Genomic DNA, 17,800 nt, shown 5'->3' with positions numbered 1-17,800 from the left:
CTGCTTTAATCCCAATACCTGAACCATAATCTTTTTGTGCAAGCATTTAATTCTCTCTTAAAAAGCATGGCAAGCTCTGCTTCTCAGCCACTTGAAGTAATATACTCCACATTGCGAACATATACGACAATGACGGACAGGAAAAGAACCACTGGTCCATCCAGTCATTCCGACACAACTTGCATGCTTTGTGCATCACGACATATACACTCCCCACCCCACCCAAAAGCCATGCAATCTCCTGGCAGAGGTGAAAAACTAGATATAACCCAGGCCATCAAGGAAAAAAAATCTGGAAAATTCCACTTCGACCCATTTAGGCAATCAAAACTAGTCCAGAAGATCACTCTGGCCCCGATTAATGTTATACAACTCCGACCTTTCATATGAGGTGGTCTCTGCCCAAGCCAGGAACAGGTCTCTATTCCAAGTCTTTTTTTTATGAAATATGAATGATTTTATTATTAATCTTAAATTTATGATCCTGGTTACAAATTCAAGTAGAGGAAATAATCTTTTTCCACTTATCCTCTCTGCTTCAGTGAATATAGCCTCACTTTTCAAGTCTCTCATCATAATTGAATTCTCTTATCCTGGGTATTATTCCAGCAAATCCATTTTGCACCTATTCCATGTCTTCAATATCCTTTGGGTGTCCAAAACTATAAATGTGGCTTCAGTATTTCCAAATACAAAGCAGAATCTCACTTGACTTTTTAATGGCTTTTCCACCTACAATCCTGCTTTTAGGAATCTGTGTATTCGCACACTACATCTACATAACATAAGAACATAAAAATTAGGAACAGGAGTAGGCCATCTAGCCCCTCGAGCCTGCTCCGCCATTCAAAAAGATCATGGCTGATCTGGCCGTGGACTCAGCTCCACTTACCCGCCCGCTCCCCATAACCCTTAATTCCCTTATTGGTTAAAAATATATCTCTGTGATTTGAATACATTCAATGAGCTAGCCTCAACTGCTTCCTTGGGCAGAGAATTCCACAGATTCACAATCCTCTGGGAGAAGAAATTCCTTCTCAACTCAGTTTTAAATTGGCTCCCCCGTATTTTGAGGCTGTGCCCCCTAGTTCCAGTCTCCCCGACCAGTAGAAACAACCTCTCTGCCTCTATCTTTTCTATCCCTTTCATTATTTTGAATGTTTCTAGAAGATCACCCCTCATCCTTCTGAACACCAACGAATAAAGACCCAGTCTACTCAATCTATCATCATAAGGTAATCCCCTCATCTCCGGAATCAGCCTAGTGAATCGTCTCTGTACCCCCTCCAAGGCTAGTATATCCTTCCTGAAGTAAGGTGACCAAAACTGCACGCAGTACTCCAGGTGTGGCCTCACCAATACCCTGTACAGTTGCAGCAGGACCTCCCTGCTTTTGTACTCCATCCCTCTCGCAATGAAGGCCAACATTCCATTCGCCTTCCTGATTACCTGCTGCACCTGCAAACTAACTTTTTGGGATTCATGCACAAGGACCCCCAGGTCCCTCTGCACCGCAGCATGTTGTAATTTCTCCCCATTCAAATAATATTCCCTTTTACTGTTTTTTTTTCCCACCAAGGTGGATGACCTCACATTTTCTGACATTGAATTCCATCTGCCAAACCTTAGCCCATTCGCTTAACCTATTTAAATCTCTTTGCAGCCTCTCTGTGTCCTCTACATAACCCGCTTTCCCACTAATCTTTGTGTCATCTGCAAATTTTGTTACACTACACTCCTGCCCCCTCTTCCAGGTCATCTATGTATATTGTAAACAATTGTGGTCCCAGCACCGATCCCTGTGGCACACCACTAACCACCGATTTCCAATCCGAAAAGGACCCATTTATCCCGACTCTCTGCTTTCTGTTCGCCAGCCAATTCTCGATCCATGCTAATACATTGCCTCTGACTCCACATATCTTTATCTTCTGCAGTAACCTTTTGTGTGGCACCTTATCAAATGCCTTTTGGAAATCTAAATACACCACATCCATCGGTACACCTCTATCCACCATGCTCGTTATATCCTCAAAGAATTCCAGTAAGTTAGTTAAACATGATTTCCCCTTCATGAATCCATGTTGGTCTGGTTGATTTCATTATTCCTATCTAGATGTCCCACTATTTCTTCCTTAATGATAGCTTCAAGCATTTTTCCCCATTACAGATGTTAAACTAACCGGCCTATAGTTACCTGCCTTTTGTCTGCCCCCTTTTTTTAAACAGAGGTGTTACATTAGCTGCTTTCCAATCCGCTGGTACCTCCCCAGAGTCCAGAGAATTTTGGTAGAGTATAACGAATGCATCTGCTATAACTTCCGCCATCTCTTTTAATACCCTGGGATGCATTTCATCAGGACCAGGGGACTTGTCTACCTCGAGTCCCATTAGCCTGTCCAGCACTACCTCCCTAGTGATAGTGATTGTCTCAAGGTCCTCCCTTCCCACATTCCCGTGACCAGCAATTTTTGGCATGGTTTTTGTGTCTTCCACTGTGAAGACCGAAGCAAAATAATTGTTTAAGGTCTCAGCCATTTCCACATTTCACATTATTAAATCCCCCTTCTCATCTTCTAAGGGACCAACATTTACTTTAGTCACTCTCTTCCGTTTTATATATCGGTAAAAGCTTTTACTATCTGTTTTTATGTTTTGCGCAAGTTTACTTTCGTAATCTAACTTTCCTTTCTTTATTGCTTTCTTAGTCATTCTTTGCTGTCGTTTAAAATTTTCCCAATCTTCTAGTTTCCCACTAACCTTGGCCACCTTATACGCATTGGTTTTCAATTTGATTCTCTCCTTTATTTCCTTGGTTATCCACGGCTGGGGGGTTATCCCTTCTCTTACCACCCTTCTTTTTTACTGGAATATATTTTTGTTGAGCACTATGAAAGAGCTCCTTAAAAGTCCTCCACTGTTCCTCAATTGTGCCACCGTTTAGTCTGTGTTTCCAGTCTACTTTAGTCAACTCTGCCCTCATCCCATTGTAGTCCCCTTTGTTTAAGCATAGTACACTCGTTTGAGACACTACTTCCTCACCCTCAATCTGTATTACAAATTCAACCATACTGTGATCACTCATTCCGAGAGGATCTTTTACGAGGAGATCGTTTATTATTCCTGTCTCATTACACAGGACCAGATCTAAGATAGCTTGCTCCCTTGTAGGTTCTGTAACATACTGTTCTAAGAAACAATCCCTTATGCATTCTATGAATTCCTCCTCCAGGCTACCCCGTGCGATTTGATTTGACCAATCGGTATGTAGGTTAAAATCTGTATCCCTTCACTCCACTGAAAATGTTCCTGTTCAGGATAGATTTCCATTCTTTGCTCATGTTCCCCAAAATGTATCTCACATTTATTTTAGCTACATTTCTTCCCATTCTCCTAACCTATGTTCTCTTCCAGTCAGCTGAACTCCTTCCCTAAATTACTACAGTCATAACACTTCAAAAGTATTTCATTGGCTGTAAAGCACTTTGGGATGTCCTGAGGTCACGAAAGGCATGCAATAAATGCAAGTTATTGCTATCTATTCTTCTTTACAATTTGCAATGCCCCCTACTTTGATATAATCAGCAGTTTTTGACATTATTCCCTCTATGCCCATGTCCAAATAATTTATATAAAGATCAGAGAACAAAAAAAGGTCTCAATAAGGGCCCCAGGACACATGCTATATCCTGTTAATCCATGAAACAGGATTTGCTCCTAATCTCCACTTGTTACCTCAGCCATCCCTCTATCTACACTGCCACCTTATCTTTAATAACATGGAGATTATTCATCACAAGAAGTCTATGTTGCGTTATCAAACATGGGTTGAAGGTCCAAATATACCGCAACCACTGCATTCCCTTTGTCAATATCACACTAATATCCTTGAAGAATTAAATTTGCTAAAGCATGACCTGCCCTTTACACATCTATGTAGACTATCACACATTACCCATAACTTTTTAGGTATTTCTTGATGCCTAATAACTTTCTGTACTCTTTAAATCTGCTTCACCAGAGAGATCATTGTACTTCAAGTCTAAACAGAAAAGAAGCTGAGAGATGAAGCTCACTAGCCTGCTGTTGTGCCTTTATAACAGTAGTCTTCAATTGATGCAACAACTTGGCACTTTCATAGTCAATTTAGTACTGGTTCCACGATTGCAGCGTCTATCCATCATCTTAGGCAGTCCCTCGAAATCGAGGAAGACTTGCTTCCACTCTAAAAGTGAGGTCTCAGGTGACTGAACAGTCCAATACGGGAATTACAGTCTCCGTCACAGGTGGGACAGACAGTCATTGAAGGAAAGGGTGGGTGGGACTGATTTGCCACATGCTCCTCCCACTGCCTGAGAGCTTGGTTTCTGCATGCTCTCGGTGACTAGAATCGAGGTGCTCAGCACGCTCCCGGGTGTACTTCCTCCACTTAGGGCAGTCTTTGGCCAGGGATTCCCAGGTGTCAGTGGGGATGTTGCATTTTACCAAGGAGACTTTGAGGGTGCCCTTGAAACGTTTCCTCTGTCCACCTGGGGTTCGCTTGCCGTATAGGAGTTCAGAGTAGAGTGTTTGCTTTGGGAGTCTTTTGTCAGACATGCGAACAATGTGGCCAGCCCAGCAGAGCTGGTCGAGTATGGTCAGTGCTTCGATGCTGGGGATGTTGGTCTGATCGAGGACGCTAACGTTGATGCGTCTGTCCTCCCAGGGGATTTGCAGGATCTTGCGGAGACATCGTTGGTGGTATTTCTCCAGCGATTTGAGGTGTCTACTGTATATGGTCCACGTCTCTGAGCCATACAGGAGGGCGGGTATCACTACCGCCCTGTAGACCATGAGCTTGGTGGGAGATTTTAAGGCCTGATCTTCAAACACTCTTTTCCTCAGGTGGCCGAAAGCTGCGCTGAAGCACTGGAGGCGGTGTTGAATCTCGTCGTCGATGTCTGCCCTTGCTGATAATAGGCTCCCGAGGTATGGAAAGTGGTCCACTTTGTCCAGGGCCGCGCCGTGGATCTTGATGACTGCGGGTAGTGCTGTGTGGCAGGGTCAAGTTGGTGGAGGACTTTTGTCTTACAGACGTTTAGTGTAAGGCCTATGCTTTCGTACGCCTCAGTGAAGATGTGGGCTATGACTCGGAGTTCAGTTTCTGAATGTGCACAGATGCAAGCGTCGTCTGCGTACTGTAGTTTGACGACAGGCTGGGATGGTCTTGGATTTGGCCTGGAGATGACGCTGGTTGAACAGGTTCCCACTGGTTCTGTAGTTTAGTTCCACTCCAGTGGGGAGCTTGTTGAGTGTGAGGTGGAGCATTGCAGCGAGGAAGATTGAGAAGAGGGTTGGCGCGATGACGCAGCCCTGCTTGACCCAGGTCCGGATGGGGATTGGGTCTGTAATGGATCCGTTGGTCAGGATGTCATCATGGAGCAGGCGAAAGATGGTGATGAACTTTCGGGGGCAGCCGAAACAAAGGAGGACAGTCCATAGTCCCTCACAGTTGACAGTGTCAAAGGCCTTTGTCAGGTCAAAGGCGGCCATGTACAAGGGTTGGTGCTGTTCCCTGCATTTTTCTGTGGTGCTGGTCAGCTGTTTGAACTTGGGAGCCAAAAATGCCTGTGATGACACAAAGGCCAATGGAAATCTGGAACTTGCTCCCCAAAATGCTATGAACGCTGGGTCAATTGAAATTTTAAAGACTGAGATGTATAGATTTTTTGTTAGATAAGGGTAAAGGATATAGAACAACGGCGGATAAATTGAGTTGAGATAAAGATCAGCCATGCTCTAACTGAATGGTGGAACAGGCTTGAGGGCTGAATAGTCCACACATATTCCTACATAAAAGCCTGCAACACTCAAAACAAGTGATGGAGATGATGCTATCTAGTAGAAGCTATGCTCACAATCCTATAAAGGAATGCTGAAAGGAAGAGAGTATCACCCAAAATATAATGCTCAGTACAGTTGTTCTTAGCAACCTGGAAGGTTTGAGATAAATATTTCTGGCTGAGGTTCAGTGGACAAATCCCACGCTAGAGATGTGCAAGGCAAGAATGTGTGGGCAGGATCACCAGACAGAGCCCAAGCCCAGAATTATTATTATAAAGAAGGATAATTGATTCAACAATGAAGTTTGAATGGCAAGGAACCAGATGTATTACAACAGATAGCATTGCATGCTGTAAGAGCTTCATTAAAAGCACCGCACATCTTTACATTTACTGAATACTGAAAAATAAAGCATACAAAACATTACCTGCTGCAACATTTTTATTGGGTCAATATATTTAAGGTTGCAGGAAAATACCATAGGACATGTAACTGTCACATACTAGTAAAGTGGTGATTGAAAAGAGGCAATAGCTATTTAAAGAAAAGAACAAGGTTAATTTTTAGGTGTCTAATTTTTTTCACAAATTAGATGAAGGGTTCAACAACTCATTGTGAAACAAAAAAAGTAGCAAGAAACAACCTGAAATGCATAAAAATATATATTTTTGCTAATTAATTTTAGTTGTTTTCGGTTTAGCTTAATTGATTCTATTATTTCACAAAGAATATAATAAATTCTACTTCAAAATGCTGAGAATGCAGAGAACTGTCAAAATGAAAATCTTCTGGCGGAACCATGTCCTCAGAACCTCCTAGATGTAACAATATCCTCTTCTAAAACTGCCATTACACCACTGGCTATGTCACTAGGAAGCACCCATAAAAAAAAAAGAGATTGTGTGTCTCAGTATCAGAGTCAAAACGTTAACCAGAGTGAAGATCCAACTGAGGCAAAAATAGCTGAATCTACAACTTAAAACATAAATGTGAAGCAATACATGCTATTCAGAAGTTATCTGCAAATCAAAAATTCAAAATTCAAATAAAGTGTGCTAGCATATTTTACCAAAAATATCTACAAAATACACATTCCTATGAAATATATAAATGAATCACTAAATATTTTTCTGTGCTAAGAGATACAGCTCAGAAAGTAAGTTATTAAGTTTGGTTTACAATGAGACCTTCACATCCTAAAGAACTGGAGAAGACCAGGCTATTTTGGGCCATAGTCTCGATCCAAATTATTTTCTTAGTCTGATTCCTGTGTACCTGAAGGATAAAGAAATGTGAAAGGATGGTGCGCCTGATGGTTCAGCAAGTTTGTCCAGTGCGTACCTAAGCCAGTCAATCCAAGAAGGTCCCAGATTCAATCCGCAGTCTGTGCAGAGTTAGTGGTTCCCAGCCAGGATTACGAAAGGGATGCTACAAATAGGCCTCAGATCCAGCTTCTGATTATTGATCCTCCCATGATCAGAAAGTCTGTCAACATTCATTCAAGGTTCACACATGTACATTGACCATTTGGGTGAGGTATTGGAAGAACCACACCCCAGCAAGAAGTCAACTCCTTCAGGAGAAGAAAGGAGAACAGTGATAGGAAAAAGAAAAACAAATATGGAAGTTTTTCTACTTTTCTGGTGCTGAATCAGAAAATACCCACTGCAAATACCACCGTTTGACACTTAATACCAGCAGTTTTGACTGTAGGTGGGATTAGGAAAAAAGGCAAAAAATCTTCTCTGTCATGCTCAAATTGCACACATGTTAAAACAGGAATACAAATTGAAGCACTTTTAAAATACTCTTCAAAGAAATGTAAATTTCTGTTCAAAGGAAGATAAATCTTACTTTACAGTAAAAGTGCACCTTGTGGGGAGCCAGTACACACGGCTTCCCAATTAGAAAAGACTCAAAGTTCCAGTTACTTGCCAGCAGAGAGAAGACTCGTATTTCTTACGCTGACTCAAGCCCAAATAGTATGAACTTTTCAGTCTCTTTCAAGTTTTGGCCAGTCAAAGGTTTTAAGATCCAACTCGATGGGGTCAGTAGGTTGATTACATATTTTCAGAATTTCTCCTCTTGGAGGGTAGATATTCTCATTTCATTAGAGTACAGGTGCATCGGAAATTCCGAGTTGGAATCTGTAAAATGTTCTGGAACTTGAACCCGCTGACCCTGCCGATCTTGGGGCCCCGCCACTGCCCGACCTCGTGACTCGCCTCGCTGCCCTTACCCTGCCGCCGCTGCCTTTACCATGAGGCCTCCTCGCCAGCCCGCCCGAACACCACCTCCGCGACGGTGCCCGCCCGAACACCTCCACGGCGGTGGGGCCCACCTGAACAGCTTCTTGGCGGCGGGGCCCCATCTGATGACCTCATCGACAGGGAAGGCGCCCCAAACAGCTCCCCCACCCCCCCTCTTTTCTGACGTTTCAAAATCCGGAAATACCCGAAGCTGGGCTCGGATGGTTCCAGATTCGTGATGTCAGAAACACGATTGAAAGTCCAGAAAAGCCCGGAATCCGGAACGGCCTTCGTCCCGAGGGCTCCGGATTCTCGACGCTGCACCTATACGGTTGTTTTTATCCTTCCTAATTTTTATCCATTCCCCCTTGAACTGCATCTTATATTTATAAAGCACCTTTAACGTGGCAAAACATTCAAAGATGCTTCACAGGAGCGTAATCAGACAAAAAATTGACACCAAGCCAAAAGAGAAAACATCAAGACAGGTGACCAAAAGTCTGGTCGAAGAGGAAGGTTTAAAGAAGCATCTTAAAGGAGGAGAAGTGGAAAGATTTTTGGGGGGGGGGGGGGGGGAGAATTCCAGAGCTTCGGGTCTCAACAGCTGGAGGCACAGGTGAGGAGAAGGAAGTTGAGGATGCACAAGAGGCCAGGTCTAGAGGAATGCAGAGTTCTTGGAGGGTTGTAGGGCTGGAGGAGGTTACAGAGTTAGGGAGGGGCAAGGTCATGAATAGATTTGAACAGAAGGATGAGAATTTTAAATTCAAGGCACTGATTCTTTGCTGGAACAGTTCTACAGGAGTCAGTTGCCAGCTGGCACCTTGCTGAAGCTTTGCATAAATATCAGCAAGCTATTCAACAGTGGACAGCTTCACAAGCAAGCTTGATCGGTCTTCAAATGTTCACCAATGAAAAGTTCTAGTAGAGATAGAGACCAGGAATCCTAGCAATCCCACGCGTTAACAATACAGAGAAAAGAGCTGAGAATAGGAGAGCGTTCCATTTATATGATGTAGAAGCAGTTTCTTGAACACCATCAGGTCTCCGAATGGAAAATAGCAAAATAGTAAGTCTTTGAGAGATCCTATTCTAGCCAGCTACTATTGGACAGAGAAGGGATCAACATCCTGTTGTGACATTTATCATTTAAGCTATCTAAGTGGGGCTTTAACAACTGGACAACTTCGCAAGGCACATCTCCATGAAGATGTCTGTACACTAGGTAAATGGAATCTTTCTCCTCTTAGGGAAGGAACATTTCTCAGCAACTTTTTCCATTTCACTGTATTAATGGAGTGAGTACTTTGGTCTCAAATAACTTCTTCCGCTCTTCCTTCTTTAGAATAATTTATAAATGGTGCTATAACAAGCAGTTTGCTTTAAATTTTACCCTTTCCTGCAATAAAAGACAAAGTACACAAGAGCCTTTCTGGCACATACTGAATCACTAGTAGCTTACCTGGGGCTAACCCAGCTGCTGATGGACTGCCCAAGGACGGATGAGAGAACAAGGCTGGTGAAAAGGCAGACATGTTGGACTGGGACACAGAACTTAGCCTAGGGGTTGATCCTCCTTTAGGGATGAATTCACTTGCAGCTGGATTCGGTGTCTGGCAATAAAATAACATTCTATGCAATTATTCACATAACAACCTGTAAAGTCCATTGTATGGCACTTAACCTATAGTCTATGCTTGACACTTTTGAAAATGTTTTTATTATCCAATGGAAAAGAAATGCACACAGGAACCCAAAATGTGTAAACAAGCCCCATCGCTCAAACTTCGATTAATTAACAAGCGTTTTCACTCCTGTACATGTTCACATCAAAGCATCAAACTTCTTTGGGAGCTGGGTATTAATAAAGCAGATTAAAGCAAAAGGTTTAAGCATCTACTTCACTCCATGTTAATCTGCTATTTTTGGCATAGAACGGATGGGAAGGGAAGAAGTCAAACACGAAATGTAGATGTAATGTAGATGGAGACTTAGTGGCAGGGGGTATGCATGAGTGCATTAACAAGGGGAAAGAGCAAAAAGAATTGAGTATTCTTCACTGAAGTTCCACTTCATACAATAGAATCTCAAGTTTTTTTTGTATAAATGTGCATGTATCGTAAACACAAACAATTGCACAATATAAGGAAGAACAAAGATGGACAGAACTGAAAGATCATCTCTGAAGATTAGTTTGTCCCTAATATTTAGTCTTCTTGGCTTATTCTGTTTTTGTTTGTGGGACTGTGGTATGCTAAAAGCTACTTGTGATTTAGTGTCAAGTCTGTGGTATTAAAATAGTCACAAGATAAAGGGCTGTCACACTGGTGCAATCACACTGCTCCAGAGACAACTGCCACTGCATGAAAATGTTTTCTGCAGTTTTTATAACATTTGAAAACCTGTATAAAAACTTTGCTCAAAATACAAATGCAATTATTAATGGAAAACAACTTGGTTTTACAAAAGAACAAAAATTTTCAAGAATGGTTAAGGCAACATAACTGATGTTTGTCTTCTGGAGAGAAAGGGCCCAAGTTTCCTGGGACATTGGAATCGGTTCTGGGGGAGGTGGGACCAGTACAAACCGGACGGTCTGCACCTGGGCAGGACTGGAACCAATGTCCGAGGGGGAGTGTTTGCTAGTGCTGTTGGGAGGAGTTAAACTAACATGGCAGGGGGATGGGAACCTATGCAGGGAGACAAAGGGAAATAAAATGGAGGTAGAAGCAAAAGATAGGAAGGAGAATAGTAAAAGTGGAGGGCAGAGAAACCCAAGGCAAAAAAAAAAGGGCCACATTACACCAAAATTCTAAAGGGGAAAAGTGTGTTAAAAAGACAAGCCTGAAGACTCTGTGCCTCAATGCGAGGTGTATTCGGAATAAGGTGGACAAATTAACTGCGCAGACAGCAGTTAACGGATATGATGTAATTGGCATCACGGAGACATGGCTCCACGGTGACCAAGGCTGGGAACTCAACATCCAGGGGTATTCAACATTTAGGAAGGATAGGCAGAGAGGAAAAGGAGGTGGGGTGACGTTGCTGGTTAAAGAGGAAATTAATGCAATAGTAAGAAAGGACATTAGCTTGGATGATGTGGAATCGGTATGGGTGGAGCTGCAGAAAACGCTAGTGGGAGTTGCGTACAGACCACCAAACAGTAGTAGTGAGGTTGGGGACAGCATCAAACAAGAAATAATGGATGTGTGCAATAAAGGTACAGCAGTTTTCATGGGCGACTTTAATCTACATATTGATTGGGCTAACCAAACTGGCAGCAATGTGGTGAAGGAGGATTTCTTGGAGTGTATTAGAGATGGTTTTCTAGACCAGTATGTCGAGGAACCAACGAGAGAGCTGGCCATCCTAGACTGGGTGATGTGTAATGAGAAGGGACTAATTCGCAATCTTGTGCAAGGCCCCTTGGGGAAGAATGACCATAATATGGTAGAATTCTTTATTAAGATGGAGAGTGACACAGTTAATTCGGAAAGTAGGGTCCTGAACTTAAGGAAAGGTAACTTCGACGGTATGAGAGGTGAATTGGCTAGAATAGACTGGCAAAGGATACTTAAAGGATTGACGATGGATAAGCAATGGCAAACATTTAAAGATCACATGGATGAACTTTAGCAATTGTACATCACTGTCTGGAGTAAAAGTAAAACGGGGAAGGTGGCTCAACCGTGGCTAACAAGGGAAATTAAGGATAGTGTTAAATCCAAGGAAGAGGCATATAAATTGGCCAGAAAAAGTAACAAACCTGAGGACTGGAAAAAATTTAGAATTCAACAGAGGAGGACTAAGGGTGTAATTAAGAGGGGGAAAATAGAGTACGAGAGGAAGCTTGCAGGGAACATAAAAACTGACTGCAAAAGCTTCTATAAATATGTGAAGAGAAAAAGATTAGTGAAGACAAACGTAGGTCCCTTGCAGTAGGATTCAGGTGAATTTATAAATGGGGAACAAAGAAATGGCAGACCAATTGAACAAATACTTCAGTTCAGTCTTCACGAAGGAAGACACAAATAATCTTCCGAATGTACTAGAGGACAGTGGGTCTAGTGAGAAGGAGGAACTGAAGAATATCCTTATTAGGTGGGAAATTGTGTTAGGGAAATTGATGGGATTGAAGGCCGATAAATCCCCAGGGCCCGATAGTCTGCATCCCAGAGTACTTAAGGAAGTGGCCCTAGAAATAGTGGATACATTGGTGATCATTTTTCAACAGTCTATCGACTCTGGATCAGTTCCTATGGATTGGAGGGTAGCTAATGTAACACCACTTTTTTAAAAAAGGAGGGAGAGAAAATGGGTAATTATAGACCTGTTAGCCTAGCATCAATAGTGGGGAAAATGTTGGAATCAATCATTAAGGATGAAATAGCAGTGCATTTAGAAAGCAGTGACAGGATCAGTCCAAGTCAGCATGGATTTATGAAAGGGAAATCATGCTTGACGAATCTTCTGCAATTTTTTGAGGATGTAACTAGCAGAGTGGACAAGGGAGAACCAGTGGATGTGGTGTATTTGAACTTTCAAAAGGCTTTTGACAAGGTTACGCACAAGAGATTTGTGTACAAAATCAAATTGCATGGTATTGGGGGTAACGTACTGACGTGGATAGAGAACTGGTTGGCAGACAGGAAGCAGAGAGTCGGGATAAACAGGTCCTTTTCAGAATGGCAGGTAGTGACTAGTGAAGTGCCGCAGGGCTCAGTGCTGGGACCACAGATCTTTACAATATACATTAACGACTTGGATGAAGGAATTGAGCGTAATATCTCCAAGTTTGCAGATGACACTAAACTAGGTGCCGGTGTGAGCTGTGAGGGGGACGCGAAGAGGTTGCAGGGAGACTTGAACAGGTTAGGTGAGTGGGCAAATGCATGGCAGATGCAGTATAATGTGGATAAATGTGAGGTTATCCATTTTAGAGGCAAAAACACGATGGCAGAATATTATCTGAATGGCGGCAGATTAGGAAAAGGGGAGGTGCAACAAGACCTGGGTGTCATGGTTCATCAGTCGTTGAAGGTTGGCATGCAGGTACAGCAGGCAGTGTAGAAGGCAAATGGTATGTTGGCCTTCATAGCTAGGGTATTTGAGTATAGGAGCAGGGAGGTCTTACTGCAGTTGTACAGGGCGCCTTGGTGAGGCCTCACCTGGAATAGTGTGTTCAGTTTTGGTCTCCTAATCTGAGGAAGGCCGTTCTTGCTATTGAGGGAGTGCAGACTAATTCCAGGGATGGCTGGACTGTCATATGAGGAGAGACTGGATCAATTGGGCCTTTATTCACTGGAGTTTAGAAGGATGAGAGGGGATCTCATAGAAACGTACAAGATTCTGACGGGACTGGACAGGTTAGATGCGGGAAGAATGTTCCCGTTGTTGGGGAAGTCCAGAATCAGGGGACACAGTCTTAGGATAAGGGGTAGGCCATTTAGGACTGAGATGAGGGGAAACTTCTTCACTCAGAGTTGTTAACCTATGGAATTCCCTGCCGCAGAGAGTTGTTGATGCCAGTTCATTGGATATATTCAAGAGGGAGTTAGATATGGCCCTTACGGCTAAGGGGATCAAGGGGTATGGAGAGAAAGCAGGAAAGGGTTACTGAGGGAATGATCAGCAATGATCTTATTGAATGGCGGTGCAGGCTCGAAGGGCCAAATGACCTACTCCTGCACTTATTTTTTATGTTTCTATGTTTCTTTGTTTGCCGCGAAAGCGCGCCTAAAACTTACCGAGGAATTCTCCCTGCTCCTCGGGACATCTTCGGCTTGGCGTTGCACACCACATCCAGTGGGGGGGCGGAGCCTGGTCCCGGCGCTGAAAACAGTGCCGGGACCTCTGCACATGCGCGCTAGAGTATGCGCGCATGTGCAGTAGCTCCTCGCCCCCGAATCTCTGCAGGCTGTGTGGGAGGGGCCCGAAGCACGCCACCCCTAGCCCTTGCCGAATGGGCTCCTGGAGCGGGTGACCGACTATGCGGAGGAGGAGAAGGAGATCCTGAGCTCGGACCCGGAGATGGCAATGTCCGTCATCGGAGACAGGAGATCCCGGGAACAGAAAGCCAAACAAGAAAGGGAGAAGGAGCTGGCAAAAGTGACCAAGAAGATATCAAACTCATTATGAACGAGATGGAGATTTCTCGAAGTGCAGCAGAGCGTGATCTCCGGGAGCATCTGGGAAATGTGGTCGAAGCGTTGATTGCTCTCACTGACTGAGGCCATCGAGTGTTCCTTGGGACTGTCTCGGAGATGTTCGGAGGGGCGGGGATATCAGGAAAGCAGAGAGATTGGAGGAAAAACGTGAGTTGGATGGGACCTGGGCAGGCTCGTCTGTTTAACGTTACCCGCTGTTTGGGGGCAGGATTGGGGCGGTCTCCGTGAAATGAATGCTTTGCTTGTGCAAGAGTTTCTCGTTGTGCCCCAGTGATGAATCCTGAAGATGGGCGCAGCCTTCCAAACGGAAAAGATTGAAAGGACTCAGAACTTAAAACAATAAAATGCAAGCTCACTGAATCAAAAAAAAGGGATTCCCATAGTGTTGCCCAGATCGTTCTGTTACTGGGAACAAGATCCTCAGGGTACTGAAGTCCAAGGGGCTGGCTCCAGACCTTCCAGAGGATTTGTACCATTTGATCAAGAGGGTACTTCCCCCGCCGCCGTCCCCGCCCCCCTCCTCCTCTCTCCCCTGCTCCTCTCCTTCCCCCCCCTCCTTTCCTTCACATAAAGGTCAGACTTCTATTTTTTAATGTATTATTGATTGATTACTTATTACTTTGGTCTTGGTGCTTTAAGGTGCAGGGATCCTTCTATTTTTAATTTTTAATTAATTGTTTATTACTTTTTGGGCTTTGTTTAGTGCTTTGTAAGTCTTGGTGCAGGTCCTCTCAGCTTCCTTGTATTTTTTATTTGTTATTGAATGCTTGGTGCTTTAAAAGTACTGCTTTGTTTAGTGCTTTAAATGTACTTATGCTTCTTTAATGTTGTTGTGAAGATGTTTAGTGCTTTGGAAAATCCTCTCACTTCCCTTCTATTCCCTTCCCCCGCACTATCTCTGGTTATCTGCGCTGATTTCTTAAGCCTCTGCAAGATTTTTGTGAGCGTAGAAAAATGGACACATACGCTGGCCTAAGTTAGGTTGGAGTAACTTTTCGCTGGCTAGACTTGCTTAAATGGCCAAAAACATGCGTAAGTGGCTGGTAACGCCCCCTTTTGAAAAAAAAAACTGAACTAAAAAGAAACTGACCTAACTCACTTAAACTGGAGAAACTAAATGGGGAGAATCGCGATTTTTAAGATCCTCCAAAAAAAAACTAGTTGCTCCAAAAAAATAGGAGCAACTGCTGGGGAAACTCGGGTCCTTAAAGAACCTGGATTGCTGCCTGGAGGTGTCTCTTTTTAGTACAGGACAGAAAGGTTATGAAATTATGGCGAATACACCTCTAATTGTTCTCGTTGAATTGTCTATCGTGTGGGGAGAACAAAAGATAGAACATTCTATTCACAAAAAATTCCAAAGTTAAAATAGGCTTCAAGGACCAATTTAATTAATCTCACCATTTAGGTAATCAAAACATTTACATTAAAAAAGTCATAGCTATGGAAACTGCAGCTAAATTTCTTCTCTATTCCCAAACCAAACTTAAAAGATAATGAGCTGTACATATTCACAGAAAACTTGTTGGCAGGTGTAGTGCAATACTGATCCCAACTCTTCAATAGCACATTTTGTGTAGATGAGGTTTGTGCCGGAAACAGTAATACACTATCAACTGAACAGCAAAGCATGACGATCTCAAAACAAATCACCTCCCATTAAATTTCTATAATTTGTGCTTGTTAAAGGAGGTCAGTGCTGGGGAGTAAGACATTTCCCCACAAATGCTAATGTCCTGAATATTCAATACCAAGAGTCAGAAGCAAAGTAAAGCAATTTCGATTGCAGGGATGTCAAATGTACAGCCCACGGCAGTTTCATCATTTCCCTCAGCGACTAGACATCATAGGAAAGCAGGGAAGTGATTGGTTGGTGAGTTCTCTCTTCTTTCTTGCTTTGCTTGCTTAATTAATTAATCAACTGTTCACTAAATAGCAGTAGTATGTGTTTTATTAAGGGTTAGAATTTTGTGGCATTGGTGGGACTAAAAATAAAACTTAATAAATTAACTGGAGACATTAAGATGGCAGGACGGGTGATGCGTCAGTGCTGCAACATGTGGGAGCTGGTGGAACCATTGAGGTCCATGATGACCACATCTGTGGTAAGTGTCTGCAGCTTGAGGAACTTCTGCTCCGCATTGATGAGCTGGAGTCCAAACTGCAGACACTGCGACACATCAGGGAGGGGGAACGAGTTACCTGGACACTGTTCCAGGGGTAGTCACACCCCTTAGGTTAACTAACTCAGATTTGGCAAGCGGTCAAGGACAGTAGGGGTGTGACTGCGAGTGAGGAAGGTATGGGGATCCAGGAGATAGTGATGGAGGAACTTCGGTCCTTGCTCTCGTTCAACAGACTCGAGGCTTTTACTCCCTGTGTGAGCCAAAGCAGCGACGGCAGGGAGGATGATCAAACTGACCCCAGTACCGTGGTACAGGAGGCCATTCAAGCGGGGGGGGGAGAAATACTGTAGTACAGGTGCAGCGTCCAGAATCCGGAACCCTCAGAACATAAGATCATAAGAATTAGGAACAGGAGTAGGCCATCTAGCCCCCCGAGCCTGCTCCGCCATTCAACAAGATCATGGCTGATCTAGCCGTGGACTCAGCTCCACTTACCCGCCCGCTCCCCTCGTGGCCGTTCCGGATTCCGCGTCTTTGCGGACTTTGGAACGTCTTTCTGATGTCACTAATCCGGAAACAACCGAGCCCAGGTTCAGATATTTAAGGATTTCGGAACGTCAGAAAGGGGGCAGGGAGGTGGTGCTCGCTGAGGAGCTGGTTGGGCGGGGCCCCACCGAAGGGGAGTTGGTCGGGCGGGCTGACGAGAAGGCCCAGAGGTAAGGGCAGCGGCGGTGAGGCGAGGCCCGAGGTCGGTAGGGTTGGCGGATCAGGATTCCGGAACATTTTACCGATTCCGGATGACCCTGCCACCAATCGGTCCGGAGTATTCCGGAACTCCGGATTTTGGACGCTGCGCCTGTAGTAGGGGACAGTATCATTAGGGGGATAGATACAGTTCTCTGCAGCCATGAGCCTGAGTCCCAAATGCTGTGTTGCCTGCTCGGTGCCGGGGTTAAGGACTTCTCCTCAGGGCTGGAGAGGAACTTGGAGTAGGAGGGGGAAGATCCAGTTGTCGTGGTCCACATGGGTATCAACGACATAGATAGGACAGACAAGATTATTTTGCAAAGGGATTATGAGCAGCTAGGGTCCAAATTAAAAAACAGAACCACAAAGGTGATAACAGCTGGATTACTACCTGAGCCGTGAGCAAATTTACATTGATCTTATTTAACCTGAGAGCTAAAGTCGTGGCTCCATACTGGTGTGGGAGAAATTGGTTTTGGTGCCTGGGGCACTGGCATCAGTACTAGGATTTTAGGACGGACTCCACTTGGAACGTGCTGGGGCTGGGGTCCTGGCGAACCAAATAACTAGGGCTGCAGAGAGAGCTTTAAACTAATTAGTGAGGGTTCAGGTGAGCAGAAACCAAAAAGCACAAAGAACAAGGTGAAGGTAATGGAACAGGGTAGCATTGGGGGAAAACAAAAACCAGAGC

General features: G+C 44.0%; 1 protein-coding gene across 1 annotated transcript in view; it reads right to left on the bottom strand.

Annotated features, from left to right (window-relative positions):
• Positions 1 to 17,800, bottom strand: part of pan3 (poly(A) specific ribonuclease subunit PAN3) — a 196,939-nt gene that overhangs the window by 98,701 nt on the left and 80,438 nt on the right. The window contains exon 5 of the mRNA XM_070892304.1: positions 9,532 to 9,682. Within this exon, the coding sequence (XP_070748405.1) occupies positions 9,532 to 9,682 (151 nt within the window). The remainder of the gene's footprint in view (positions 1 to 9,531; positions 9,683 to 17,800) is intronic.

Source organism: Pristiophorus japonicus, chromosome 10 (assembly GCF_044704955.1).
Source record: "Pristiophorus japonicus isolate sPriJap1 chromosome 10, sPriJap1.hap1, whole genome shotgun sequence".
Taxonomy (NCBI): Eukaryota; Metazoa; Chordata; class Chondrichthyes; family Pristiophoridae; genus Pristiophorus; species Pristiophorus japonicus.
This window is presented reverse-complemented; position numbering and strand designations above follow the sequence as displayed.